At 43.2% G+C, this 11,484-nt stretch overlaps 1 protein-coding gene across 1 annotated transcript; it reads left to right on the top strand.

Moving 5' to 3' along the window:
* The first annotated feature begins 3,682 nt into the window (after positions 1–3,682).
* LOC147937862 (uncharacterized) lies at positions 3,683–6,587 on the top strand. Its single transcript, XM_087465310.1, has 5 exons — positions 3,683–3,857; positions 4,128–4,655; positions 5,773–5,916; positions 6,013–6,128; positions 6,198–6,587. Exons 1-5 carry the CDS (start codon positions 3,683–3,685, stop codon positions 6,585–6,587), a joined length of 1,353 nt encoding a protein of 450 aa, XP_087321436.1.
* The last annotated feature ends 4,897 nt before the right edge of the window (positions 6,588–11,484 follow it).

The raw sequence follows: 11,484 nt of genomic DNA, 5'->3' as shown, positions 1-11,484 counted from the left end.
CACATCGTACAGCTCCATTGGACTGATTACCAGATCTATCGGCATCGACTCTCCACCCACCTATATATCCACATATCTCGCCCGTCCATGGACCTGGATCATCCCGCCTCCGACAACCTTAACGGTCATGAACCGTTTTCTGGTATCTCCACGAATGTTGCCCCTCTCGGCACACTCTGGGGTAACAAATCAATGAGTAGCTCCAGAGCCGAATAACACATAGGACGAAAACCCTCCCACCAATAAGGTCCATACACAAACCTTATGCACTAAGAACCCTAACATTCATCACAGACAACCATAAAATCAAAAAATGATAGAAAACGACAAAGTCAAGTTTAGAAATTATAATCTTGATCGCGTTAGCACTGGCTCCTCCCGTCTCTACTGTCGTGTACACACGCGGTGCCACTGGCAAAGGCAACGCCGTCTGTCCCACCTGCTGCACTCCTGACTGCACATACGCCACAGCCATCGGATGTAGCTTAGGACACGACGATCTGAGATGCTCTGCCTCCCTGCAATGGTAACACACACGAGTCATCGGCGGTGCTGGCTGGTTGCCCCTTTGTGGACAACTCGCCACCCTGTGCTGCAAGCTCCCACACCCAAAGAAATCCGCACCATTGGATCCCGACCTCTGCATGGCATCGAACTTCTGCTTCTGCCCCTGCGCAGGCTTGCCGCCCTTGCTAGGAATAGAATGTGACTAAGTCCGCTTTGGCTGCGCCGGAGGACTGACTGTAATGACATGTATCAAGGGATACATAATGGACGGAAAGAACGTGTCCAAAAGGACCAGAGAGGACTGGGGAAGAAGAAGAAAGAAAATTTTGGGCAAACGACCGAGTAACTTGAGGAGGAAGTTACCTAGACGCGGGATGAGTAATAGCCAAAGAATGTCCGTGAACCACTGAGCCAATAAAGGAGAGGTCCGGAGACGAACGAGAGAATTCGATGTCACGGACGAGAGGTCCGGACACGGATGAGAGAATTTGATTTCACGAGAGGTCCAGAGATGGATGAGAGAATTTGATGTCACGGACGAGAAGTCCGGAGACGGACGAGAGGTCCGGAGACGGACGAGAGAATTTGATGTCTCGGACGAGAATATTGAAGGCCATGGACGGAAGGATCCGGACGCGGACGAGGAAATAAAGCCGCGACGAGGAAATAAAGCCGCGGACATGTGAACTTTGAACTGCGGTTTAGCGCGGGAGCTTTGGACGCAAGAGAGACGCGGAAATGTTGGAGGTAGTGGAAAGGTATCTCATGAGCTGCGAGATGCCACATGTCAACAGATTAAGCTCCTCTCGCCAGCGCTTCAGATACACGCGCACGTGAGTGAGAGTGAGAGTGAATTACATGCAAAATTTCTGCCACTTGTCAAGAGAAAATCGCCACCTGCCCAGCCAAGGAGTCGAGAGAATGAGCTTATAAATAGCCCTCATTCTCTCAGTTTCGACATAAAACTCTCTCTAACACCAAAACCTTGCCAAAATTTTCTCTCAAAATTCTTGAAGAGAAATTAAGAGATTTTCGAGTAAAAAAGAAGGAGGAAGCTCATCGGAGCTTGAGGAGAAGAAAGAGGCGAAGTGCTGTCGGATTTACAGTGTGGTGGAGCTTGACTCAATCAAATCTCTGCCTAAATCATTGTGAGTTGCGGTTGTGGTTTTGTTTGTGAGTTGCGGTTGTGGATTTTTTTGTGAGTTGCGGTTGTGAATTTGTTTGTGATATGTGGTGATTTTTTTATTTGTGTGTTGGAGGATGCATGAGCTTGGTAGCTCATGTATCTCTCTTTGTTTGTTTGGGTGTTGCATATTTTTCTTGTTAGATCTACATGTCATTAAGCTAAGATCTAAGTGTAGACTATCATGCATTCATTCATTATTGCATTTAGTTTTGACTGGGTTAAAAAGATCATGCATGAATAAAGAGAAGGGTGATTTGGGTTGCTTGCAAGATCAGATCCGAAATGGCTGATCATGCATGCATCCTTCTATGACTTTTTCAACCGGTTAAGGGAGAAACATAAAGTGGTGTGAAGAGTTAAAGATGCATTAATTTTCTTGCATAATTTTTTTGATTAAATTTGAGTTGCATGCATGATAGAAAGGGGAGAAAAATTGTTAGCATCACTTGCATGTCAAGGAAAAATATTTAAGAAATTAATCTTAATATTTCTTGTGAGTTTGATCAGTTGCATGCATGTGATTCTTTTCTTAAGTGCTTGATTAATTTTATTTCTTCCATCTTAAGAATTTTTGGTGAATTTTTTGCTTGATTTTCTTGCATGCATTGCTTGATTCTTGCTTGAAATACTTTTGTTATTTAAGTACTTAATTATTTGTGTCAGTAGACTTAGAATTAGTACTTGTCTAGCTAGTTCTCATGTGTCATGTTAGACTAGCAATCAACTTCTGTCCCCAAGTGAATGAGTTAGTCCGGCGAGCTAACCTTCGCGGTCTCATGGCATGGACAATCGGTGTCTAGTGAGAGACTAGCCCGATCTATTGCACGACGATGCAAATGTGTGGTGATCAGGTTGGTAGCCTTTGTGGTTTCAACGCGGTGTGGGAATGAGGTGATGGGACAGAATGTCATTGGGCCCTAGGTTGCGTGTGTGTGATGAGGTATAGTGTGTGCATGCATATGTAACATCACTAGTACTTTCATTCCCTTGAGTTTTGGGAGTTGTGTTGTGATGGCCTATGGTGGCTAAGTGTCTAGAAGTGTCAAAGTCTTGGTCATTTCTAGTCTTGCTTGTTTGAGTGTTGTTTGTTTGCTTGCTTGCTAATTTCTTACGCATTGTGTGACTCTGATTTTAGTTTTGGGGTAGTTGTGTTGGGGATAGTTGGATAAGAGGACTGCATTTTAGAAAGTCACACAACTCACTGAGTAATCCTAGATTACTCATTACTCTCCATACTGTTTTTCTTGTAGGAAAAAGTAAGTGGGTAGAGTTGGGCAGCTAGGGAACCGGATAGGATGTTTTATGCTGTGTGATTGCTTAAATAAAAATCCTTGTTTCCTTTGACATGCATTTCTTCAAAATGGATCCAACTGTTTTACTTGTGTATTTTATGAGAACTCACACCACACCATGTCTATACAACCGCTTGTCCGTACAACAAGATGGGCCGTCCGTACCATTTAGGAGTTTAACAAGTCCGGTCCATGAAGAGAAGCCTCCAATGGTCGCAAAGAATCTAGAACCTTCACCAAAAGAGCCGTTAGCGAGATAAGCCAAGTGGGAGCTCAAGTCAACCAAAGAAGTCACATGTTTAACTTGAGAGGAGATGTCACTTTCATTATGAGAAGCTGTGCATGGTACCTTATAGAGAATATTCCGATTGTAACTGTCTATATTTAGCTTGTATCTAGGATCTAAATCAAGTAAGAAGTAAGAATTCTTCTTCTACACTTTTCTCTCATCCGATCTACACTCTAAGCTTTCTTACACTACTCTATACTCAATCGTTACTTCCTACACAAGTCAAACACTCTTATTTTCTTAAACTTACATGGTATCAGAGCTTGAAAGCTCCTTCTTCTAAATCTCACACCCACCTAATCTCTTCCGCTTCAATCTCTTTCAACTTCAATCTCTTTCTGCTTTGACTTTGAAAGTCTCATCTTTTTACCCATTGGATAATAGGCTTTAACCAACGGTCACTTCGACATGGAAGGCACCAATACCTTGATTGTACCGGTTACTCTCAAAGGAGAGAACTATTTGCTGTGGGCGAGAACCACCAAGACGGCACTGTGTGGCCGAGGGCTTTGGACCCATATTACTTCGAGTGAAGCTCCAAAGGAGACACCAACCCAAGAAGGCAAAGAAGTTGTCACTAGCAGTGAAGACAAGTGGTTCCAAGAAGACCAAAGTGTTCTTGCCATCATTCAAAACTCACTTGATGCTCCAATCCTTGAAGCCTACTCCTATTGTGAAACCACAAAGGATCTATGGGACACTCTCCAAAATGTTTTTGGAAATGTTACCAATGTCAACCGAATCTTTGAGATTAAGAGACCTATCGATAATCTAAATCAAGAAGATATGAAGTTCACCAAAAATTTTGGAAAGTTTAGATCACTCTGGGCTGAACTCGAGATGCTCTGACTAGCGACCATAGATCCAACGATCTTAAACGAAAGGCGTGAACAAGACAAGGTATTTGGCCTACTCCTGACCTTAAACCCTTCTTACAACGATCTCATCAAGCACATTTTGAGGTCAGACAAGCTCCCAAGCCTCGACGACGTGTGCAACCAGATTCAAAAGGAACATGGCTCTATTGGGCTATTTGGAGGCAAAGGAGAGCTAGTAACCGCCAACAAGGTGGAGATTTCTTCTGCAAACAAAGGCTACTACAAACAGGATGACAAGAACCCACCAGTTTGTGACGATTGTAAGAAGGTTGGTCATTTCAAGAGCCGATGCTGGATTCTTCACCCTCATCTCCGAGTTAACCGATCGATGAACAACCGTGGAGGACCACAAGCTAATCAAGCGACCATGGTGGGAGAAGCAACGACTTCCGAGCCAACTCATCAAATCTCCGGAGGGAATGGAACTGCTCTAGTAGCTTCTTCAGAGTTGGTGAGGAAATCAGACCTAGATGCACTCATCAAAGCTCTCAAGGAAGCCTCCGGTAACTCTTATCTTGCTTTAAAACCAACAAAACCTGTTATTGTTGATTCTGGTGCATCTCATCATATGATTAGTGACTTTAAGTTAATTAGTGACATTAAACCTATCTTAGGGAATGTGATTATAGCCAATGGTGAAAAAGTACCAGTTGAAGGAATAGGCACCTTGAAATTATTTGATAAAACATCTAAAGCTTTTAATATGCCTAGCTTTACTTCAAACTTATTATCGGTTAAAAGAGCTACCACCGATTTAAACTGCTATGCTATATTTGGTCCTAATGAGGTATATTTTCAGGATATTGAGACAAGTAAAGTTCTTGGCCAAGGTGGTACTCAAGATGATCTCTACTTGCTTAAGGACCTAAATCTGCCTTCTTCTAATTTCTCTTGTTTTAGTTCAATTAATGTTAAAGTAAACAATGTTATTTGGCATGCTAGACTAGGATATCCTCATTCTCGAGCTTTAGAATTAATATTTCCAAGTATTTTTTTTTTAAATGATGAGTGTGAGACTTGTATCCTTGATAAACATTGCAAATCTGTTTTTTCCTATGTCTTTGACTATATATGAGAATTGTTTTGATTTGATTCACTCGGATGTATGGACATCACCATGTTTATCTAGAGAAAATCAAAAATGTTTTGTTATTTTTATTGATGAAAAATCTAAGTATACTTGGCTAACCTTACTTCCTTCTAAAGATAGAGTTCTTGAAGCATTTATTAGTTATTAAAATTATGTGACTAACCATTATAATGCAAAGATTAAGATTTTAAGATCAGATAATGGTGGGGCGTATACAAGTCATGCATTCAAACAACATCTCACCAAACATTGCATAATTCATCAAACCAGTTGTCCATACACTCCACAACAAAATTGTGTTGCTGAAAGGAAGAACAAACATCTAATGGAAGTGGCTCGATCCATGATGTTCCACACCAATGTTCCAAAGCGATTTTGGAGAGATGCGGTCCTTGCATCATGTTACCTAATCAATCGGATCCCTACAAAGATTTTGCGAGATGTCTCACCATTCGAGGTATTAAACAAAGAACAACCTACATTTGACCACTTAAGAGTATTTGGTTGTGTGTATTTTGTTTTGAGACCAGGAGAAGTCCCTGATAAACTTGATGCCAAGAGTACCAAAGGAATGTTTATTGGCTACTCCACCACACAAAAGGGCTACAAATGTTATGATCCGGAAACTAAGCGAGTTCTAGTCTCTTGTGATGTGAAGTTCATTGAATCTCAAGGCTACTATGACAAGAAAAATTAGGAAGACCTTTGTGACCTCCCTACCTCTTCCTCCGATAGAGCGAGGAACCTCCATATTATACTTGAACGGCTAGGTGTTGAAAATGATCGGGACAGTCAAAATCCAGCCAGGCCAAAATCACCAGGAGACTCTGTTCCACCAGTTGACGATGCTCCTAGTAGCTCAAATGAAGCAGATCACCTTATTCAAGTCAATCAGCCTGATCACGATGAGAACGATGAGGCCGATCAACAAATTGACATTGATACACAACCCTAGGAAGTATCTACACTACATGACGATGATGATGAAGAACAAGATCAAGAGGAAGTAATCCCACTACGACAAAGTCAACGGCTAAAACATGTACCCCGTGTGTACTACAACAATGTTGTTGTTGCCCATCCAATTCAAGCCGTATGTACTATTGCTCATTTTCCTTTGGCCCACCAGGCTTTTCTTGGCCAAGTAGACGAACATTGGGTACCACAAACCTATGATGAAGCCAAGGAACATAAGGTGTGGCGAGATGCAGTCAGCGATGAAAAGACGGCCATGGAGCAAAACCACACGTGGGACGAGTCGGACTTACCAATAGGAAAGAAGGCTGTCAACTCTCGATGGATATTTACTATCAAATACAAGAGTGATGAGGAGATTGAACGCTAGAAAGCAAGGCTTGTCGTACAAGGATTCACACAAACGTATGGGGAGGACTACCTTGATACGTTTGCTCCGGTTGCCAAATTACACACGGTCCGAGTTGTTCTCTCATTGGCAACTAACCTGGATTGGGAACTTTGGCAAATGGACGTCAAGAATGCATTCTTATAAGGTGAACTCGAAGATGAAGTGTACGTGCGACCTCCGCCTGGCTTAGAAGATACTATTGGTCCGGGTAAAGTCTTAAAGCTCAACAAGGCTATTTATGGTTTAAAACAATCACCAAGAGCTTGGTACCATAAATTAAGCACTACACTGCTTGGGAGAGGCTTTCGCAAATCAGAGGCAGATCACACTCTCTTCACATTACCAAGTGACAAAGGTATTGTAGTCATTCTAGTATATGTTGATGATATCATCATAACTGGAAGTGACAAGGTAGGTATTCCAGATACTAAAGACTTTCTTAAATCAGTCTTTGACATTAAAGACTTGGAGAGCTTAAATATTTTCTTGGGATAGAGGTATATCGGTCTAATGAGGGATTGTTTTTATCATAAAGAAAATATGCTCTTGATCTTTTGAGTGAAGCAGGGAAACTTGGATCAAAGGCAGTGACAACACAACTTGAAGAAAACTATAAGACAGGAGGAAAGGGCGAGCTTGAGGCAGCTCCATTCAAAGATGTTACAAGATATCGACGATTAGTGGGTAAGCTCATATATCTTACCATTACTCGACCTGATATTTTTTTTGCTGTGAACCAGGTGAGCCAACACATGCAAAACCCAACTAGACATCACTGGAACATGGTGAATCGGATCCTCAAGTACATCAAAGGTTCATTGGGACAAGGCATTTGGATGTGAAGGAATTAAAACACGGAATTGGTGGGATATTGTGATGCTGATTAAGCCGGAGTCCGTGAAGACCGTCGCTCTACCACAGGCTACTGCACGTTCCTAGGAGGAAACTTGGTCAAATGGAAAAGTAAGAAGCAAAAGGTGGTATCACTCTCTAGCGCTGAATCAGAATATAGAGCCATGAGAAAACTTACTACCGAGTTGATGTGGCTCAAGGCTCTTCTTAAGGATTTTGGAGTTGAATCATCAAAGCCAATCACAATGCATTGTGATAATGAAGCCGCCATTCACATAGCAACCAACTCGGTGCTTCACGAGAGGACCAAGCACATCGAGGTTGATTGTCACAAGGTCCGAGAACAAATCAAACTCGGAGTCATCCTACCATGTCACACTGAGAGCTCTGAACAGTTGGCCGATGTACTCACCAAAGTTGCCCATCCACAAGTGTGTGAGTACATTCATTCCAAACTTGGTCTTAAAGACCTTACTCGGCCATGAGTCTCCTAGCATGACATCCACACTCTTTTTCCCTTTTGTATAGTTTTTCCCAAGTAGTTTTCTATACTAAGGTTTTTAATGAGGTGGGTGTTTGTGAGTCCAAGCTTAATTGCTATCTTGACGATTAAGCTTGAGGGGGAGTATGAGAACTCCCACCACACCATGTCCGTACAACCGCTTGTCCGTACAACAAGATGGGCCGTCCGTACCATTTATGAGTTTAACAAGTCCGCTCCATGAAGAGAAGCCTCCAATGGTCGCAAAGAATCTAGAACCTTCCCCAAAAGAGCCGTTAGCGAGATAAGGCAAGTGGGAGCTCAAGTCAACCAATGAAGTCACATGTTTAACTTAAGAGGAGATGTCACTTTCATCATGACAAGTTGTGCATAGTATCTTATAGAGAATATTCTGATTGTAACTGTCTATATTTAGCTTGTATTTAGGATCTAAATCAAGTAAGAAGTAAGAATTCTTCCTCTACACTTTTCTCTCATCCGATCTACACTCTAAACTCTCTTACACTACTCTATACTCAATCGTTACTTCCTACACAAGTCAAACACTCTTATTTTCTTAAACTTACATATTTTTGTTTTAAATGTAAACATTATACATAAGTAAATCGAGATATTTTTATACATATTTTTATATATACTCAATCGTTACTTCCTACACAGGTCAAACACTCTTATTTTCTTAAACTTACATATTTTCGTTTTAAATGTAAACATTATACATAAGTAAATCAAGATATTTTTATATATATTCGGACAAGTGGAAAAGTACATGGCCTAGTCCGGGTCAGCACAATGCCACGCATGTGCCAAGGGTTGAAAAGCCTGAGGTGCGTGCGTAGCGGGTAGGCGGCTGCCGGCGGACTGGTCAGGGAACCTAATTCGTTGGTGGAACCTCGACCAATCGCGGGCTGTCCTCCTCAGTGACAACCTCTGGGCTGGTCCGTGGTTTGTCCGGCCGTAGGGACGGTTCAGGGGCGTTACAACGGTGGTATCAGAGCGGGTTGCAAAACTCGTGTCCACTTTGGCTTTTCAAACGTTTTATCGAGTAAATGTGTCGTAAAAACCATCATTTAGATTTCGGTTGTTGCCTATTTAGTTTGAGAGAACCTTAGACTTAACTAGCAACTTGCCTTATGTGTTTGCAGATGTCTTCTGGTGGCAGGGATGACAATAATGGTTCAGAGGGACAAGGACCGGGACAAGAGGAGCCGCGTCACCACAATGGGTTTCTTTCGACCGAGTCAGAAAGTTCCCATGTGACCGTAGACCCCGATAATTGGAGTCTTGACAGATTGTTGGACGAATATGAAGAAGAGGTGGACCAGCCCATAGAGTCCAACCCTACCGAAAATGTGGGTGTAGAGAATGGTGAGAAAGTGAACTAGTCTGTTGAAACTGATCCTTCCGAGTGCTTGGGAGACGACGAGGATGTCAATGATAGTTAGGATGACCAATCAGCTGCAGTATGGACCGAGGTACCAATGCAAATTCAGATCACCATCGACGGACGGGGGTTGTCCGTGACAGTTTCGGATTCAGTACCGGAGGATGAAAGAAAAGGGATGAGAAACCAAGTCATGGATATGCTGGCAGAGATCATGTGAGAGATAGAAGACAAGGAGCCGGTTGGAGTTGAAACCAACGGTGGACCCGAGCATAATGAAGGCGGTGAGGCTAGTGCTGGAGTGAATGGAGTTGAGGGTGATGGGGACCCTAACTCGAGTGATGATGATCAGGAGGAGTACTTGGAGGTTGTTGAGATGTTGTCCAGCGATGAAGATGGTGTACCAACCCTCATTGGCAAAACAAAAAGGAGGCCAAGGGAAGCGGCTAGAGAGGGAACTAGACCCAAGTTAGTGGCGGTACCAGTGTCACTACCAGACCAAGGAGAGACGGTTGCTGACCTAGTGACAAGGGTGAACCAAGTTCAAACTGACCAAGACCGTAATGCGGAGACAAAAGAGATCGAGAATCAAAGGGATGTGGCGCGTAGAATGGGTCAGTGGGATCCAATGCTGCTTGAGGTGGAGATCAACAATGAAGTCTTGATGAGGTGGTTGAGACTAGTTGAGACGGAGCCAGTGCACAAACATGAGGGTGAGGCTGAGGCGGAACCCAATAATTTTCCTGCACCAATGGCTGAAACTGAACCAGAGATGAACCAAGAACAAGATGGGAGTGATGAGAACACGGAGGGTGGTACAAGAGAAGTTGGGGTGAACCCGAAGAGGATCAAGTGATGACCACCAGAGGTGAACAAGGGAATGGCCGATCGGATGAGGCTGATAGTAAACCGAGGGGTGACCAAGAGATGGCACCAGATCTAGGATTGGGAGAACAACCATTGGAGGAAGTGAACCAAGAGCTAAGGGACTCCATGATGGAGTTAGTTGAGAAGTTAGCGGAAGAGGGAATATTGAGAAAGGAAGTTGTTCGAATGGAACACGGTCAAGGTAGTGAGAAGCGGTCCAAATATTTGGAGGAGGGACTGAGACCCACGAGGTACGTGGAGATGAGACCAATGAGGGGCATGCTGAGAACCAGAGCTCAGGAAAGGAAGAGAGTGACAAACCCATCTCGAGTCCAAATGAGGAACACAGCCCACTGTGTGGCGTGTGGAGAAAACAAACACCAAGTCCGCTATTGTTGGAGAGCAGCCTTGTGCGCTCCAGGACAGGGAGATACCGTGGTATGTTGGGAATGTGGTGCATTTGGGCACCAATTACAAAATTGTCCGACTAGAATCCAAAGACCGGATGAAGGTGGACCAAGTGAGAGTGAAGCTCCTGCGCCTGCGGCCACGACCTCTATGAACCCACCCACTGAACCAAGCACCGGCCAGCCACCAAGACAGTGTGAGTGTAGCTGTAGGATGTGTAAGTTCCTGAGAGGACCCTAGGCACCTGTTAGCCATGTTATAAGGGTATGCATAATCTTTTTGGGGAAAGATTGGAACTTGTCCTGCGGTGTGTATGTTTTATCTAGGTCTCTAAGACTAGATTCTGAACTCGGATAGCAAGCCAGTAGAACCCTTAATTCTTTTGGAAAAGTTATTAATGGGCGTTTGTGCTAAGTCTTTAGCCATGTTGTTGTTTGGTTGTTGTGTGTGATTGCTTGCTATTTGTTGTGTGTGATTGCTTGCTAGTCGTTGTGTGTGTTTGCTTGCTTCTTGTTTGAGTAGTTGCTTGCTAATCAATGATTGCATGCATATTGGTTTAGATTGCATATAGGTTGCATAACTAACCAAATGTTTGAGTTGTGATTGTTTTGGCATGATTGATTGAGGATTCACCTAACACCGCAAGAACACAATCCGACGTTCGAAGATAGCACGAGATTGATTGAGGAAGACACTCGAATCAACTGTGCCAAAGTAGAGAGAATGATGACGAATATGAGGAAGAGTGCAAGGAAATAATGTGGCAAAGGCAGAGAGTGCAAGGAAATAATGTGGCAAAGGCAGAGAGTGCAAGAAATAATGTGGCAAAGATAGAGAGGGCAAGAAGATAATGTGGCAAAAGC

The sequence above is a fragment of the Camelina sativa genome, chromosome 9 (genome assembly GCF_030686135.1).
Source record: "Camelina sativa cultivar CO46 ecotype springtype chromosome 9, ASM3068613v1".
NCBI lineage: Eukaryota > Viridiplantae > Streptophyta > Magnoliopsida > Brassicales > Brassicaceae > Camelina > Camelina sativa.
The sequence above is the reverse complement of the archived record's forward strand: the minus strand, read 5'-3'. Positions and strand labels throughout refer to the sequence as shown.